General features: G+C 46.6%; 1 protein-coding gene across 4 annotated transcripts in view; it reads left to right on the top strand.

Annotated features, from left to right (window-relative positions):
* The window catches only part of RTEL1 (regulator of telomere elongation helicase 1), a 286,946-nt gene that overhangs the window by 27,113 nt on the left and 240,710 nt on the right, over nt 1–19,123 (top strand). For all 4 annotated transcript variants that reach the window (XM_075350498.1, XM_075350499.1, XM_075350496.1 and 1 more), the window contains exons 4-11: nt 1,829–1,910; nt 1,991–2,051; nt 8,611–8,686; nt 9,998–10,082; nt 11,173–11,238; nt 11,324–11,477; nt 13,288–13,326; nt 14,585–14,663. In XM_075350498.1, coding sequence (XP_075206613.1) covers nt 1,829–1,910; nt 1,991–2,051; nt 8,611–8,686; nt 9,998–10,082; nt 11,173–11,238; nt 11,324–11,477; nt 13,288–13,326; nt 14,585–14,663 — 642 coding nt within the window. The remainder of the gene's footprint in view (nt 1–1,828; nt 1,911–1,990; nt 2,052–8,610; nt 8,687–9,997; nt 10,083–11,172; nt 11,239–11,323; nt 11,478–13,287; nt 13,327–14,584; nt 14,664–19,123) is intronic.

The following is a 19,123-nucleotide window of genomic DNA, read 5'->3' as shown; positions in this document are numbered from 1 at the left end:
CCCATAGTAAAATAAAAAAGCTTTACTTACCTCCAGCGCTGATCTCCGGTCTCCTGCTGCTGTTGTCTGTGATAAGGCACGCAGAGATGATATCACTCTGCCGTGCCGATCACATGCATGACCGGCAGTAAGAACCAGGGAGTAAGGAAGCCGGAGCTCAACTGCAAGGTGGGAGACACGAGGAGGGACAGCGCTGAGAAGGTAAGGAAAGAGTGTTTTATTTTATTATGGGCAGCAGCATGGGGGGCATATCTAACACAGGGGAGATGTGCCATCTATAGGGGCCATGGGCAGCTGTATGGGGGCCATATCTAACAGGGGAGATGTGCCATCTATAGGGGCCATGGGCAGCTGTATGGGGGCCATATCAAACACAGGAGAGATGTCCCATCTATAGGGGCCATGGGCAGCTGTATGGGGGCCATATCAAACACAGGGGAGATGTCCCATCTATAGGGGCCATGGGCAGCTGTATGGGGCCATATCTAACAGGGGAGATGTGCCATCTATAGGGGCCATGGGCAGCCCAATGGGGGCCATATCAAACACAGGGGAGATGTCCCATCTATAGGGGCCATGAGCAGCTGTATGGGGGCCATATCAAACACAGGGGAGATGTGCCATCTATAGGGGCCATGGGCAGCACAGGGGGACGTGTCCCAGCACAAGGGGGCTATATTCAATATAAGGGGGCCATATCCAGATTAAGGGGGGCTAATTTTAGGATGAGGGGCTATAAGGGACATACACCCTATATGATTTGTTAGACGGACACTGGCATTATAAGATGGACCCCATTTAACATTAAAAAAAAAAAATCTCTTTTCCTTCACCAAATTTGGGGGTGCGTCTTATAATCAGGTGCGCCTTATAAAGTGAAAAATACGGGGTGTGTATATATATATAATATATATATATATATATAATATATATATATATATTTATATTATATCTATTAGTAACCACAGTAAAGCCCCATGTGTATCTTGTTAAATTTGCTATATAAACCACTGGATGGCAGTATTGTGATGGCCACACCAATCTACCAGTAGATCGGCATAATAAAGTGCAAGTGTATATGTTTAATATACTATGCAAGCCACTAGTTGGCCGTATCGCCGCTGTCTCACTGGTCTACCAGCAGAGAGGCATTGCAGGGTGCAAATGCATAACCATCTGCATATGCCAAAGATATATAATATAATTAACTAGCATTAAGGCACTGTTATAAGCTGTGTAAAGGTGCAAAAAAGGTTGGTGTTTACCTCTAGTCAGGATAAGATATGTCATCTGACTCCCCAACGCACGTGTCGCGTGGCTGACTTTCTCAAGGGGCGTTAAACGAAATGTATTTTTGCACATTTTGAGTTGTTTGGTTATTTTTTTCACTTTAACAGTTGGAAATAAATAATTAGGATGGTAAAATTTACATTTTTCATTGGCTACATAATTCTGCACTCTAATAATTGTGCAATTATGCACACAGATATTCTCTTTAGAAAGACAGAACCTCAATTTAAGTTTTGTAAATAGTCAGGTTTCAGGTTCACTAACCTTTTGGACTGACCGACAGCTCTGTAGCTGTTCAATAATATAATTAATCATCAAAAATACAAATTGCCTAATAATTGTGCACACAGTGTATAAATATTTTATAGAGCCCTTTTATATTTATATATATATATATATATATATATATATATATATATATATATATATATATATATATATATATATATATATATATATATATATATATATATATATATATATTTGGGTATTTTTAAATACTTTTGCAAAACTTTACTAATTTTGTATTTTTTTTCAGGCCTAAAGTCAGTATCCTGGGTTCTCGGGAGCAATTGTGTATACACCCGGAAGTGAAGAAGCAGGAGAATAACCACATTAAGGTACAAATATTGAGTCTGTATCGCAGTCTTCACTTTTTGCATACTGAATGAATGAATCGTCTTATCCTGTGTTTTTTCAGGTCCATATGTGTCGCTCCAAGGTGTCTACCCGCTCCTGCCTCTACTATAATAATGTAGAGGGTAAGTGCTAGAGGCTGATGTTCAAAAAATGTGACCGCTGTAACCAGTTCATTAAATCAGAAGAACCCATGTGAAGAAAATGTTTTCTGTTGCCAAATCCCAAACCCTCTTTCTGCCTTGTACTCACTTCCAGACACCATGTCTTACCCCTTCATGTCATGCGATAGCCCCCACATATTCTGAAGCAGAGGCCTCCATCCTTTGGCTCCTCTTTTGCAAAAAAGACAACTGCCGTCACGTCCCTCACATGCTAGTTGTTATAATTTTAGAATCTTGAAAAGATATTTTTAAGGAGACCCTCTTTTTTTTTCCCGAGTTCCTTTTTCATAATCAAACCTCTGTTTTCTTCATCGTTCCTTATGGGAGACCTAGACCATGGGTGTATAGCTTCTGCCTCCGGAGGACACACAAAGTACTACACTAAAAAGTGTAGCTCCTCCCTCCGAGCATATACACCCCCTGGATGACCACATCTAGCCAGTTCAATGCTTTGTGTTCAGGAGGTCACACACACATGCATTCTCATCTGATTTTTGATTTTTGATTTCAAAAGAGTTGGAAGAAAAGCGGGTCCAAACTGGACTCCCGGCATGTTCCTTCTCACCCCACTGTGTCGGCGGTGCTGTTAAGGTTGATTTTACAAGGCTGGAGCCTTACATGCCGCGCTCCTTCACCATCCCTCGGGCTCTGGCTTGAAGTGGGAGCCATCACGGTTCTCACTGCTTTGCAGGAGACCGGTCTCCATCCGCAGCCCTTTCAGGACCCTGCCGGACGGAGCACTCACCCCTCAGGGACCTGGCCCTGCGTCTCACAAGCTAAGTATCTGAGACGTTATTATCGGGGGGTCCCTTGTACTTTATTGTTGGGGAGAGTGTGCTGTGTATCTATTGTGACATTTCCGGCCGGTTCTCTGGTTTTTACCTGAGAACCGCGCCGATGGTGCCTGCTCGCCGGCCGCATCGTTAAATTTAGGCCCCGGCTTCGCCTGAGGCCTAGTTTCGTTTTCACTGCCCCTGCATGCCAATCATGCAGAGGGACAGTGCGGCTCCACCCAGCGACTGTTCAGCACTGGGGAGGGACACTCCTCTCTGAGGAAATATTCCCTCCCCTGTATATCTCCTTGGCCCTCCGATCCCGCTCTTAGAGTTGGCCCCGCTAAGTATTGAGACGTTATTGTGGGGTCCCTTGTACATTTATTGTGGGGAGAGTGTGTTATTTCACTTTGCTGTGATTTCCGGCCGGTTCTCTGGTTTTCTCCTGAGAACCGCGCCGAGGGTGCCTGCTCGTCGGCCGCATGGGAAAATTTAGGCCCCGGCTTCGGCTGCGGCCTAGTTTCGTTTTCACTGCCCCTGCATGTCAGTCATGCAGGGGGACAGTGCGGCGCCGCCCACCGGCCGTTCAGCAGAGGGGAGGACACTCCTCTCTGAGGAGATGTTTCCCTCACCTGTATATCCCCTTGGCCCTCCGGTTCCCGCTCTTGGACTAATCCTCCACCCCCCCTCCTCACTCCGGCGCCATTTTATCAGCGTTCACACACTGATCGGCGCTGGCTGCTGCAGCTCTGCATCTGTCTGGGGGTCCAAGCTGTGGAATCCGGAGGGCACACAAAACGGCCACAACCTCTGGTTGTGGACCTTCTTGTACTCTCTGGGGGTCATTCTGAAGGAGTGTGTTCTTTACTGCAGAACCTCCACCTCAGCAGCATGTCTCTCACTAGGAGCAAGGCTGCAAGGCTTTACTCTATATGCACTGCATGTCAGCTCATACTGCCTGAACCGAGCACATATCCACATTGTGATGCCTGCTCTAACATGGTGGTGCCTCAGCCTGGAGTCTCCCCAGGGGTCCCTCCGGCTGCTCCGGCCCCGGTGGCTGAACCCCCGGCTTGGGTAGCATCGTTTTCTAAAGCTATCTCCCAGTCTTCCATGGGACAGCTGTCCCGGACTCTGCTGACCATGCATCAGCCCCCTTCTCAGGGCGCCTCTGCTGCTCCGACTCGCTCTGCAGAGCTCACAGAGGATTTTTCATCTGTTCCCGGACCACGTCCTCCTAAACGGAGACGCAGGGACTCTTCTTCTTCCTCGTCCCACGGCTCTGATTCACGAGCTGAATTGCAGGGCGAGGAGGATGCCTTTACTGTGGGCTCGGACGCTACCTCTATGTACCCCATTGATTTATCTGAAGGGGATGCGGATGTTAGTGACTTGATTGCGTCCATTAATTCCGTACTGGACCTCAATCCTCCAGTGTCAGAGGAACAAGTCTCTCTGGTAGAAAAACACCAGTTTACCTCACCTAAGAGAGCAAGGAGTATGTTTTTTAACCACTCCAGTTTTCAGGCCACTGTGACCAAGCCCAGGGCCTGTCCTGACAAACGCTTCCCAAAGCGTAGTTCTGATAAACGTTTTCCCTTTCCACCAGAGGTGGTCAAGGAGTGGGCTCATTCACCAAAGGTAGATCCTCCGGTGTCTGGAATCTCAGCCCGGACAGTTGTATCTGTGGCCAATGGCACCTCACTTAAGGATCCCACTGACCGCCAGGTTGACCTTCTGGCCAAATCTGTATATGAGGCGGCAGGGGCCTCGTTCTCCCCGTCTTTTGCAGCGGTGTGGGCTCTTAAGGCCGTCTCTGCTTCTCTGGAGGAGATGCATTCCCTCACCAGGGACTCTATGCCCGAAATGGTTGCCTTAACTTCCCAGGCTTCGGCTTTTTCATCCTATGCCATGTCTGCCATTCTGGAGGCTTCTCACCGCACGTTGGTGGCTTCCGCTAATTCCCTCGCGATCCGCAGGATCTTGTGGCTTCGAGAGTGGAAAGCAGACGCTTCTTCTAAGAAGTACCTTGCTGGGCTCCCCTTTGCTGGGTCCCGGCTGTTCGGTGAACAACTGGATGAAATTATTAAGGAAGCTACTGGCGGGAAGAGTACTTCCTTGCCACAAACTAAAACCAGGAAACCTGTCCAGGGCAGGAACCAGTCGAGGTTTTGTTCCTTTCGTTCCTCTAACTGGTCATCCTCTAAGCCCTCAGCCTCGTCCACTAACTCAGCCAAGGATCGAAAACCCAGCTGGCGCACGAAGCCGCGTCCTCAGAAGAGCGGAGGAGCCACTGCCACTAAGGCAGCCTCCTCTTGTCTATCTGGCTGCGCCAGCAACGTCCTTGGTCGGTGGCAGGCTCTCCCACTTTGGCGACGTGTGGTTCCAACACGTCTCCGATCAGTGGGTGCGGGATATCATCTCCCACGGCTACAGGATAGAATTTTCTTCCAGCCCGCCAAACAGATTTTTTCTGTCCACTCCCCCCTGCTCCAAAGCCGCCGCCTTCTCTCAGGCCGTGGCTTCCTTGCAGGCCAACGGAGTAATTGTACCGGTTCCCGCCCGGGAACGGTTCAGAGGTTTCTACTTAAACCTCTTCCTAGTCCCCAAGAAGGACGGTTCCTTCCGGCCCATCCTGGATCTCAAGCTTCTCAACAAGCATGTTCAGGTGCGGCACTTTCGCATGGAATCTCTGCGATCGGTCATTGCCTCAATGACCCAAGGAGATTTTCTAGCATCCATCGACATCAGAGATGCCTATCTGCATGTGCCAATTGCAGTTTCACACCAGCGTTGGCTACGTTTTGCAATCGGAGAGGAACATTTCCAATTCGTGGCTCTCCCCTTCGGGTTAGCCACGGCCCCTCGTGTATTCACCAAGGTCATGGCAGCAGTGGTTGCGGTTCTGCACCTCCAGGGGTTGGCAGTGATTCCTTACCTGGACGACCTTCTCGCTCACTCTCGCCACGCTTGTTCAATTCGGGTGGCTTGTCAATCTGTCCAAGTCCACTCTGACCCCGACCCAGGAACTTACGTACCTAGGGATGCAATTCGAGACTCTGCCGGCACTTGTGAAGCTGCCCTTAGTCAAACAGCAGTCCCTTCATCTGGCGGTACGCTCTCTGCTGAGGCCCCGCCGTCATTCCATCAGGCACCTCATGCAGGTGCTGGGTCAGATGGTGGCGTCAATGGAAGCGGTTCCCTTTGCCCAGTTCCATCTGCGTCCCCTGCAGCTGGACATTCTCCGCTGTTGGGACAAGCGGACCTCTTCCTTGCACAGGCTAGTGGCTCTGTCGCCACAGACCAGGAGCTCTCTTCAGTGGTGGCTTCGGCCCCTCTCTCTGTCCCAGGGACGCTCCTTTCTGGCCCCGTCCTGGGTGATTCTCACCACGGACGCCAGTCTATCCGGCTGGGGAGCAGTGTTTCTCCACCACCGAGCACAGGGCACTTGGACTCCGTCCGAATCAGCCCTCTCGATCAATGTGCTGGAAATCAGAGCTGTGCTCCTAGCTCTCGTAGCCTTTCACCACCTGTTGGCGGGCAAGCACATTCGAGTCCAGTCAGACAACGCGACAGCAGTTGCCTACATCAATCACCAGGGCGGGACACGCAGCCGCCTGGCAATGTTGGAAGTTCAACGTATCCTTCAGTGGACGGAGGACTCCAAGTCCACCATATCCGCAGTCCACATCCCAGGCGTAGAAAACTGGGAGGCAGATTATCTCAGCCGTCAAACCGTGGACAGCGGCGAGTGGGCCCTGCATCCGGCAGTGTTCCGGTCAATCTGCCGCAAGTGGGGCACTCCGGAAGTGGATCTAATGGTATCCCGGCACAACAACAAGGTCCCGGTTTACGTGGCTCGCTCCCACGATCCTCAGGCCTTGGCGGCGGACGCGCTGGTTCAGGATTGGTCCCAGTTCCGTCTGGCCTACGTGTTTCCCCCTCTAGCTCTCTTGCCCAGAGTCCTGCGCAAGATCAGAATGGAGGGCCGTCGGGTCATAATCATTGCTCCAGACTGGCCCAGGCGAGCTTGGTACCCAGACCTGCTCCGTCTGTCCGTAGAGGTGCCGTGGCATCTCCCGGACCGCCCAGACCTTCTCTCACAAGGTCCGTTTTTCCGCCAGAATTCTGCGGCTCTCAGATTGACGGCGTGGCTCTTGAGTCCTGGATCCTGACGGCTTCAGGCATTCCTTCCGAGGTCATCTCCACTATGACTCAGGCTTGGAAGTCTTCCTCGGCCAGGATTTACCACAGGACTTGGAGAATTTTCCTGTCCTGGTGTCACTCTTCCGGCCATGCTCCTTGGCCGTTTTCCTTGCCGACCATCCTGTCCTTTCTACAGTCCGGTCTGTAGCTAGGACTATCCCTCAATTCCCTCAAGGGACAGGTCTCTGCTCTGTCAGTGTTGTTCCAGCGGCGTATCGCCCGCCTGGCCCAGGTGCGCACCTTCATGCAGGGCGCATCTCACATCATTCCGCCTTACCGGCGGCCTCTGGATCCCTGGGACCTCAACCTGGTCCTCACGGCCTTACAGAAACCCCCCTTTGAGCCTCTTAGGGAGGTTTCTTTCTTTCATCTTTCACAGAAAGTGGTCTTTCTGGTGGCCATAACTTCCCTCAGGAGAGTCTCTGATTTGGCTGCGCTCTCTTCGGAGTCACCCTTTTTGGTTTTTCACCAAGACAAGGTGGTTCTCCGTCCGACTCCGGACTTTCTCCCTAAGGTGGTGTCTCCTTTCCACCTTAACCAGGACATTTCATTGCCTTCCCTTTGTCCGGCCCCTGTGCATCGCTTTGAGAAAGCGTTGCATACTTTAGATTTGGTGCGGGCGCTCCAGATCTATGTGTCACGCACCGCTGCCCTTAGGCGGTGCACCTCTCTTTTTGTGCTGACCACAGGTCAGCGCAAGGGTCTCTCGGCTTCTAAACCGACCCTAGCTCGTTGGATTAAGTCGGCCATTTCCGATGCCTACCAATGTTCTCAGGTGCCCCCCCCCCGCCGGGGATTAGGGCGCACTCGACCAGAGCTGTCGGTGCCTCTTGGGCTTTCAGGCACCAGGCTACGGCTCAGCAGGTCTGTCAGGCTGCCACTTGGTCTAGCCTGCACACCTTTTCGAAGCACTACCAAGTGCATGCTCATGCTTCGGCAGATGCCAGCTTGGGCAGACGCATCCTTCAGGCGGCTGTCGCCCATTTGTGAAGTTAGGTTTTGCCTACTTCTCAGTTTCTGTTTATTTCCCACCCATGGACTGCTTTAAGACGTCCCATGGTCTGGGTCTCCCATAAGGAACGATGAAGAAAAAGAGAATTTTGTTTACTTACCGTAAATTCTTTTTCTTATAGTTCCGACATGGGAGACCCAGCACCCTCCCTGTTGCCTGTTGGCAGTTCTTGTTCCGTGTGTTTTCACCGGCTGTTGTTGTAGAAAGAGGTTCCGGTTATTCCGGGTTTTACTCTATCTCTACTTGTGGGTGGCTGTCCTCCTTCAGCTTTTGCACTAAACTGGCTAGATGTGGTCATCCAGGGGGTGTATATGCTCGGAGGGAGGAGCTACACTTTTTAGTGTAGTACTTTGTGTGTCCTCCGGAGGCAGAAGCTATACACCCATGGTCTGGGTCTCCCATGTCGGAACTATAAGAAAAAGAATTTACGGTAAGTAAACAAAATTCTCTTTATTCTAAAGATGGAAAGTATTATTTATTGACATAACAATGCAAACTCTCACAGGATAATTTTTTTTTCTTTTTCTAGAAAAGAGCACAGAGAGGGATCTCACGACTCCTATATTGGACATTGAGGACCTGGTGAAGAGCGGCATCAAGCACAGGTACTTCTGAAGTGCTTTTGGACCTGACCTTTGTCCCCATTGGACAAGCCCTGCTTGTATGTCCTATTATAAAGATTATGGAGTTCCTAGTTGTTTAATAAAAAAAATCTGATCAAAAAATAAAGATTATGGAGAGGGGTCCCCTCCTTGTGGATCTTGCTATGATGGATTTGGTCTATTGAACCAAACAAGTGCGTCCTCACGTATGTCTGTCTGCAGCTTTCAGTGATATCAATAAGTGTTTCTATGCCCCTGCCCCTTCTGACAACAGGATCTCCCTAGATAGATATCATTTTATTTAAAAAAATTGTGTCCTAACCCTTAAAAAAAAAAAATAAAATAAAAAAATCACTGCTAAGTGCCGGCTACTTTTTGTCTCCCTTCTGTCTAAGTTGCTGTCCGCTGCCTGTTGTCAACTTTAATCCGTTTCTAGCATTAGAGACACAGACAAATTACTAGATGTGAGGCTTGGCTACGCTTTTGTCTCTGCCCATTCTTTTCTGTTTGTCACACTGCATAATAGAGAGGCGGTCTTTTAAAGGGATTGTCTCGGCAGAATTAAAATTTTACCAATGGCTATGCTAAAACAATTAAAGAAGCTGTATTCACCTACCAGCACTTAGCGGGATCCAGCACAGACCACTCTGTGGTCTGCTTTACACTGGAAGGAAGTCATCACTATGCAAACCGGCTGTAGATCCGCTAATGTGGGAAAGTGACTTCAGCAGCATGTCATCACTGGCATCACCTGACCACGGCAGACAATCACAGGTCGCAGTGGTCTTTGAATACTAGCGTCTTCCTTCCGGTGTAAACACAGACAATGGAGCAGCTTGCGCTGGATCCCGCTAAGTGTCGGTAGGTGACTATACTTGGCTCGTTAATGGTTTTATAAACCAAGCCACTTGTACAATTTTAATTTAGCCCGGACAACCCCTTTAATTCAATTCAGGAACGTTGTTAAACAATCAGGTGTATGCAACAAGTTTAGGAAAAGGAAGTTGCAGTGCTGGCAGAATGCTGAAGGGAAGGACTGTACCCTCAAAAAGATGAGATGAACCGTAACAGCTCGAGATTTGGGGCAGCTTCTGAAAATATTAGACTGGTATCTTCACTAACAGCATGAGGACAGGATAACCCTGCTTTACAACAGGTTTCATGTAAAAGGACAGCATGTTTTAAGAATCCAAACCTGCAGAGACCAGCTAGTTGGCATGCAGTTTGCGTTTGATGAGGATTTTTCGATTTGGACAGCCCCTTTTAGTGCACACTATATATTATGTTCTCTGTAACCGATCTTTGTTTGTGCAGGGCCTGCCCCTACTACCTCTCCAGGAATCTGAAGCAGCAGGCGGACATCATATTCATGCCCTATAATTATCTCCTGGACTCAAAGGTATGTTCACTCCTCCAACCTCCTGCTCCCAGAACCTGTATGGGATGTATGCTGTCCAGCCGTCATCTGCATTACAAGACATCCATCTCTGCACCAGCGTCCTTTAGATCATGGGGCTGGGTGGATATTTCTTAGAGGATCCTATTGGTTTCACCCAAAACAAGCTGCATTGTTAGTGTTAGGCCATGTGCCCACGGGAGCTTTTTGCTGCGGAGTTTACCGCGGAAAACCTGCGGATTTTTCTGGATTTTCCAGATAAATCCACAGGTTCTAGCATGTACAGGCACTCCCCATGTTACCATATGGGACATGGGGAGTGTCTGTGTCCACGCAGCGGAAAGTGCGGCTGCGGAATCTCCTGCGGAGATCCCTCAGCCGCACCTAACTGCATGTCAATTATTCATGCGGATTTACTTGCGGAGATCCTGGCTATGGAGATAGAGGCCGGGACGTTCGCAGGGAAATCGCGTGAAAGTCCGCATGTTTCCCGCAGCTATTCCGCTGGAAACTCGCAGCTAAAAATAGCTGCGGATGCCGGCGGGCAGCTGCGGGAAACATGCGGCCGCACCTGTGGATACATCCGCAGGTACGAGCGCCCATGGGCACATAGCTTTAGGCTGCCGCTTGTCTTCTGCCTCCATAGAGCACAAACTGATAAGGTATGGTAAATACCATAAAGTTACTTAATGTGTATTACTCATGAATGTTTTTGGCCCCTGATTTGGTTTGGACAATGAACTGCACACTCTAACAAACTTATACAGTAACAGTCCTTTAATCTGGCACAGGCCTCAGCAGGCGCTGGATCCTCTGTTCTGGATTATCAGCTCTTTATAAATTATATTCATTTAAGAAATCTATCACTTTCTATTGAATAAATTGTGAAAATGTCCTTACACCTTTTCAGGGTCTTTAATTGTTCTTAGTGAATGAGAACATACCTATTTACATCCAGAGGCTGAACGTCCAATGTATGCTCACAGCTGAGGCTTTGCTACAATTGTAGACATGTTCATCTGACAATTCTTCTGAAAAATACTCTTTAAATCTCATTTAAAATTTAAAAGACACCATTATTTTTTTTTTCTAGAGTCGCAAGGCACACAACATTGATCTGAAGGGAACAGTTGTGATATTTGATGAGGCGCACAATGTGGTACGTCCTGAGCATCCGTTTTGTGCCATAAGAGTCTCTAGTGAGTGATTTTGGCAATGACTCGTGTTGTCTCCTTTCCCCCCAGGAGAGGATGTGTGAAGAGTCTGCTTCTTTTGACCTGACGCCATATGACTTGGCTTCTGGGATCGATGCTTTGGATCTGGTGATTAAGGAGCTCACAGAAAACCTGGAACAGAAGCATATAAGCGCAGAGTTCAACATGGAGGGGCCCAGCTCTGGTGAGTGACTGTATGCAGTACAGAAACAGAGGCTTCTGATTCTCCAAGGCTTTTTCTTCATGTAGTAATAGTCTCTACTAGATATTCAGTTACCTTCCTTTAATCTAGAAGCAAAAAAGGCCTAGCTCTAACCGTACGTCCGTGCTCAGGAGTAAAAATAGAAAATTACAGTAGTCTCAAACACTCCGGCACTCAAAAAAGAACAGGATTTCTCGTGAAAAAATAATTTTTTTTATTGGTAACAAAAGAATCTTGAAGTCATCAATGACTGACAGTTTGAACAAACGTTTCAGCTTATTGCATCATAAGTCTTTTACAATGAACTGTCTGTTGGCAACTCTTTGGTAATTTGATATATTTGTTAATGAGCCAGGATAAATCCAAAGGACTAGGTTATCAAACGAATATCACAAGTGACAGTATGTAACGGATAATTAAATCAACCAAGAAGTCAGAATCTCAGGGTATGCCTTGTTATTCACTAATACATAAACAATCCAGTATCTGTAATGATGATGAGTATATAGGGTTTTTTATTTTACCCTTATAATCTGCAGGAAATGATAAGTATTGGGATTGCCCTTTGTCAATAATTGTTGTAAGATACTCAGGATTTATACCCAAAAATCCCCTAGCTATATAATTGTGTGGAACAAGACTTGGGAGCAAAAACCGCCCTTTCAGGAAGTGAATTGCAATTAATGGCAAGCCTGGTGGTCTGGTGGGGATATCTTTGGTCCAGTGCACTGGATTATATATTGGCTAGGGGATTTTTGCATACACAAATCACACTTTATATAGCAGGGTTATGTGGGTGTTCATAATGTATGTGTGGGGGCTCATGCTGTATATAGGAACAAGTCAGCATACTTAATTCTGATCAATATTAAGTGATACAAGTAATATAAAATAATAATTATAATTAATATTTTAATATTGAGCAGAATTAATTTCAGCCTATTGATTTGACCTCTACACCAGTTACGGTCTCTCAGGAAAATTAATTGCCCACCCCTGCTCAAATCTGTCATGAAGGACAGGATGAGTTCTTTATTATAGTAATGTCAAAAATATAGGCAATAATCTTTTTTGGGTAAGGAGACTCTTTGTTTCTTTTCACTTAGTCTTCTAATTGTGGATCTGGGAATTAGTCAGATTATCATGTACTTCTGTTTGGAAACAAGTGCGGGATTATCAGCACTCTTGGATTCCCGGACAATTAGCTATAGTAATTTTGTTGTCTCACTTTCAGACTTCTGGAGCGCGCTGCTCCGCTGCCTCCCGGCTTCCTGCCTGCCAGGGAGCGGTGCACTACTGAAGATTCACTGTTCATCGTGGCAGTATTTTTGAGCTGCCACCTTGAAATATGTTCTATCCCGTGCTGCTGGCAGAGACATCGGAGGAGTGCAGGGGCCCTGGAGGAAGTGATACAGTTCAGGGCAGAGCTTTCAAGCTGAATGTCACAGAGCTTGTAAGCTGCACTCCTTGCCTAAGAAATTGGTCATCTCCGAGATGGCTGGCAACCTTAGCAATGAGCTGTAAACTATGGAATTAAATATCCTTTTGTTCTTGAGAATGGAGCGGATTTTTGATATGGGGTAAATTGCAAAGTTACAAGTTTTAAAAGCTATTTGTAATTTTACACATTTAAGAAGATGAAACATCCCATCCTTTAAGACTCCCCTATTTAGTTTTGGTCCTTCAAGGAAAATACAAATTAACGACCCTTTAGCTTTCTCACTTTTTTATCTTTCAAGTCGTGAGATCACTTTTCACCTTGCTAAAACTAAAATCTTTACTTTGTTTCCAGATTTAAAGGTAGAACTTGAAGACCTAGCCAAAATAAAGGGTGAGGAGCTTTATCTTGTGGTTGTGTTTTTTTGTTTTTCTTGCTGTAACTTTATATTAAGCATAAGGAGATACCTACCTGTTTTAATGATCACATTAGGATAAACCAGGGGACCTGCAGTACCCCATTATTTATTTAACCGGGTTAAAATATTGTACAACGTGGGTTTGCTTATATTTTATGTTGTCATACTAAATTATGTCCACTGGAGGGCAGTGCACGTTTCTTTCATGCTTTGTTTGGCTTTACCAACTTCCTGCCTCTAAATGGCAGTAGGTGCATGTATATTGTATTGTAGGAGATAAATGAATAGGGTGTAAGGGGGACCGTTTAGCCTTGTGGAGCCTGCCACGCTGGCAAAAGGAAACTTATAGGCCATGCAATGCTCCTCTGGAAATTTAAATATGTCAATATCGTTATCAAAAATAGAGAAGACTAGAATTCTAGTGCCCCTTATTGGAGGTAGAAATCTTAAAAGTCAATATCTACCCTTTAATGAGTCTTGTCACATGACCTAGGATAAAAAGCCAAACCAACACTCCATTTGCAGACAATTAGAGGTGTTAGCTCCTAATCACTGCAAAGCAGGTGGTCTGATTTTGCTGGGTGAGGGGCCTCTGACATGAGGTCTAAACAGGAATTTTTCTCATTGTGGAGAGTGCAAAACTGTAAAGAGACCTATAAGGCATGCTATGCTCCTCTAGTAATTTAAATATCCTAAAGCCCCCGTCACATTTAGCGACTTACCAGCGATCCCGAAAACGATGCGACCTGATAAGGATCGCTGGTAAGTCGCTGGTAAGTCGCTGGTGAGATGTCACACAGTCAGACCTTACCAACGACTCAGCAACGATACAGGTTGCAGTAGCGACCTGTATAACGATCTCTGCTGTCATTGGGACCCTGTCACACAGTGTCAAACATAGCGATGTGTCCTGCCCAGCAGGACATCGCCTTTGAAGAAAATGGTCCAGGACATTCAGCAACGACCGGCGACCTCACAACAGGGGCCAGGTCGTTGCTGGATGTCACACACAGCGACAGCGCTAGCAAGATCGCTGTTACGTCACCAAAAGCATGACTCAGCAGCGATGTCACTTAGTGAGACGTGGCCTTAAGTCATGTCTAAAGGGTCAATATTGACTTTTAGGATTGCTACCCTCAATAGGTGGCACTAGACTTCTAGTCCTCTTCCTTTCTGAAGATTATATGTGCATCACATATGATTGAAATATCTCCCTATGTTTTTGCCTCCTAGGAGCCCTACTACAAATTGAGAGTGCCATTGACGCTGTAACACTTCCAACCAATGGTAATGGTGTTACCAAAGAAGGGAGGTAAGTGACAGCACTGAACAGTTGCATCAGATAGACCCCGGTGGGGGGCGCCGGCCGACTGATGTTTGAGAGAGATGTCCATCGCGCATGTCCTATTTTAGACTGTAGATTACATGATTCTCCCACGGATAAGTCACTGGCCCACGTGTTAGTGGTTTGTTTTCTCATAGAGAACCAAACAAACTATACTTGCGTGAGAGCGTTGCCTGAAATGTCAGTTGAACAAACCTGAGTGGAAACATACTGTGCATAGAAACTGATTATGTGTACCGTATTTGTCGTTTTATAACGTCGACCCCATATTTAACCCCTTAAGGACGAAGCCAGATTTGTACTTAATGCCCAGGCCATTTTTTGCAATTTTGACCAGTGTCACTTTATAAGGTTATAACTCTGGAACGCTTCAATGGATCCTGGTGATTCTGAGATTGTTTTTTCGTGACATATTGGGCTTCATGTTAGAGGTAAATTTAGGATGATTTTTTTTATTTTATTTGTGAAAAAATCTGAAATTTGACAAAAAAATTAAAAATTTTGCAAGTTTCAAACTTTTAATTTTTATGCCCATAAACCGGAGAGTTATGTCACACAAAATAGTTAATAAATAACATTTCCCACTTGTCTACTTTAGATCAGCGCAATTTTTGAAACAAAATTTTTGGGGGTTAGGAAGTTAGAAGGGTTCAAAGTTCATCAGCAATTTTCCATTTTTTCAACAAAATTTACAGAACCATTTTTTTAGGGACCACATCCCATTTGAAGTGACTTTGAGAGGCCTGGGTGACAGAAAATACCCAAAAGTGACACCATTCTAAAACCTGCACCCCTCAAGGTACTCAAAACCACATTCAAGAAGTTTATTAACCCTTCAGGTGCTTCACAGGAACTAAAGTAATATGGAATGAAAAAAAATAAAAATTAACATTTTACCTAAAAATGTTAATTTAGCACTTATTTTCTTACTTTTTCAAGAGGTAACACCAAAAATTGGACCTCACACTTTGTTACCCACTTTCTTATGAGCGCGCCGATACCCCACATGTGGTCAGAAACCTTTGTTTGGGTACATGGGAGAGCTCGGAATGAAAGGAGCAATATTTGAATTTTGGAAAGCAAAGTTGGCTGAAACAGATTGCGGGCACCATGTTGCTTTTACAGATCCCCTAAGGTACCTAAACAGCAGGAACCCCCCTCAAGTGACCCCATTTTGGAAACTAGACCCCTTAAGGCTTCTATCGAGGGGTATACTGAGCATTTTGGACCCACAGGTACTTCACAGATTTTGATAACGTTACTTTGTCATATTGAAAATTGTAATTTTTTTCTCAAAAATGTTGCTTTAGCATCAATTCTCTCACTTTTTCAAGAGGTAATTCCAAAAATTTGACCCAAATGTTTGTTACCCACTTTTTTATGAGCGCGGTGATACCTCACATGTGGTCTGAAACCTTTGTTTGGACAAATGGGAGGGCTTGGAACGAAAGGAGCAATATTTGAATTTTGGAAAGGAAATTTGGCTGAAAAAGATTGCGGGCACCATGTCGCATTTGGAGGACCCCTAAGGTACGTAAACAGCAAAAAACCACCACAAGTGACCCCATATTGGAAACTAGGCCTCTCAAGGAATGTATCTAGATGTTTGGTGAGTACCCTGAACCCCCAGGTGCTTCACAGAAGTTTATAACGTTGAGCCATGAAAATAAAAAAATAAAATTTTACCACAAAATTGTTACTTCAACCAGGTAGCTTTTTTTTCACAAGGGTAACAGGAAAAAAATCACCATGAAATGTATTGTGCAATTTCTCCTGAGTTTGGTGATATCTTATATGTGGTGGAAATCAACTGTTTGGGGACACGGCAGGTCTTGGAAGGGAAGGAGTGCAATTTGACTGAACATTTGGCTGGAATAATTAGTGGACGCTATGTCGCATTTGGAAAGCCCCTAAAGTGCCTAAACAGTGGAGGTCCCCCACAAGTGACCCCATTCTGGAATCAAGAAACCTCAAGGCTTTTATCTAGGTGTATATTGAGCATTTTGAATCCACGAATACTTCACAGAATTTGATAAGCTTAGGTTGCCATATTGAAAATTTTCATTTTTTTCACAAAAATGTTTCTTTAGCATCACATTTCTCACTTTTTCAAGAGGCAACAACAAAACGTGGACCCCACAGGTTGTTATCCAATTTCTTGTGAGCGCAGGGATACCCCATATGTGGCCAAAAACCTCTGTTTGGATATATGGGATGGCTTGGAATGGAAGGAGCACCATTTGAATTTTGGAAAAGTTGAAATAAATTGCGTGCACCATGTCACATTAGCAGGGCCTCTTGGGTACCTATACATTAGAAACCCCCCACAAGTGACTCCATTTTGGAAACTGGACCCCTCAAGGATTTTATTCAGAAGTATAGTAAGCATTTTGAATCCACAGGTACTTCACAAAAATGTTGCTGTAGCAACAAATGTCTCTCTTTTAGGCTATGTGGCCATGATCCAGCGACACGGCGTCTAGTACACAGTGTCAGCCTTCCTGCAGAGATGTGAGTGTTGTCCACGGGAGAACGCAGCTGCCCATGCCCACGATTTGGGTTCAGGCTGCTGTGGAGCTCTATGCTACCTGCAGAGCACACTCATCTCAGCAGCATAAATTGACATGCTGAGGCTCGGGAAGCTGCGCCACAGGTCGGTTTATGCTGCGGAGAAAAGAAGCACAGTGGGCATGGGATTTCTAAAAATCCTTCCACTGTGCTTCTACTGCACAACGCAGCGTTATGGACGCAGGGAAAACACTCTGCGCCCATAACGCTGCAAACCCTGATTGTGGGCACACAGCCTAAAATGCTACAATGGATGAATGGATAGATGTCAAACATATACAACGTCCCACCCCCCTGCATATTCTAAGCTGGCGCCCTTTAGTGCCTTTCATGTGGCACTAAAGGGTGCCTAGCCTTGTATTTAGCCCAAAAAGAAAAAAAAATAATGAAAATAAATGACGTGGGGTCCCCCCTATTTTTGATAGCCAGCTAGGGTAAAGCAGACAGCTGTAGCCTGCAAACCACAGCTGACAGCTTCACCTTGGCTGGTGATCAATTTGGAGGGCTCCCCAAGCTGTTTTTTTTTTTTTAATTATTTATAAATAATTAAAAAAAACAAACAAACGTGGGGTCCCCCCAAATTAGATCACCAGCCAAGGTGAAGCTGACAGCTGGGGTCTGGTATTCTCAGGATGGGAAGAGCCATGGTTATTGGACTCTTCCCAGCCTAAAAATAGCAGGCCGCAGCCGCCCCAGAAGTGGCGCATCCATTAGATGCGCCAATTCTGGCGCTTCGCCCCAGCTCATCCCGCGCCCTGGTGCGTTGGCTAACGGGGTAATAAATGGGGTTGATACCAGATGTGTAATGTCACCTGGCATCAAGCCCAGCAATTAGTTATGTCACGGCGTCTATCAGATACCCGACATAACTAATTGACAGTAATAAAAAAAAAATTGACAACAAAAAAAAATTTATTTGAAAAAACACTCCCCAAAACATTCCCTGATTGACCAATTTATTGAAAAAAAAAAAAAAATCCGCTGTAATCCATTTGGACGTCCCACGTCGACTCTGGACCTTCTAGAATATAGGGGACACGTTCAGGGAACGTATCCCCCATTTTCTAGGAGGGCAGACCCTCCATTTCAGGAGAGTGGGTGCAAAGAATCTGCACCCACCCTCCCCGGGTCACAGCTGCAGACTCAGTGCAGCAGCAGCAGTAGCCAGCGTCCTGAACATAGGAAGCTGACAGCCGCGCTCTGCACATGTGACCGGCGTCTGCTGAGAAGGAGCCGGAGGAGGGGGCCGCGGGGGATCAGAGCTGCGACAGGTATGTATGACACCGGGGAACACCGGGGGAGATAGGGGGGACCCGGCAGGGCCTGGGGAGCAGGTTTCTGTCGCATGTGTGATGGCACATGCGACAGAAACCATAGGAAAGGGGGAAATGCGGCCGGCGCGCTGCTGTGATCGCCGGTGCGCGCGGCCATCTTGGATTTTCGGGAGGGGGTTGGGGGTCGGGGGGGGCACTTTGGGGATACCGAGGGGACCGGAGGGAACCGGGAAAAAGATTTATCTCCCATCTGGCATGTTTGATCATGCCAGATGGGAGATAAATCATTTTTTACCGGCGCGGTCATTTTCTGTAACCTGATCATCGGTATACGGTGTATACCGGTCATCAGGTGAGCGGGGACCGGAAAAACCGGCCAGAATCATGATCTCCAGGGTCTCAGCTACCCCCGGCAGCTGAGACCCCGGAAATTTTCCGACTCTGGGGGGCGCTAGACCCTTTTTTCCGACCGCCGTTAAAAAGCGGCGGATCGGAAAAAGTACCCTAATATGCCGCCGTTAAAAGGCGTATCGGCGGTCGTAAAGGGGTTAAAGAGGAAAAAAAGGTACAAAAAAATGTGGGGTC

This window comes from Anomaloglossus baeobatrachus, chromosome 5 (assembly GCF_048569485.1).
Source record: "Anomaloglossus baeobatrachus isolate aAnoBae1 chromosome 5, aAnoBae1.hap1, whole genome shotgun sequence".
Taxonomy (NCBI): domain Eukaryota; kingdom Metazoa; phylum Chordata; class Amphibia; order Anura; family Aromobatidae; genus Anomaloglossus; species Anomaloglossus baeobatrachus.
This window is presented reverse-complemented; position numbering and strand designations above follow the sequence as displayed.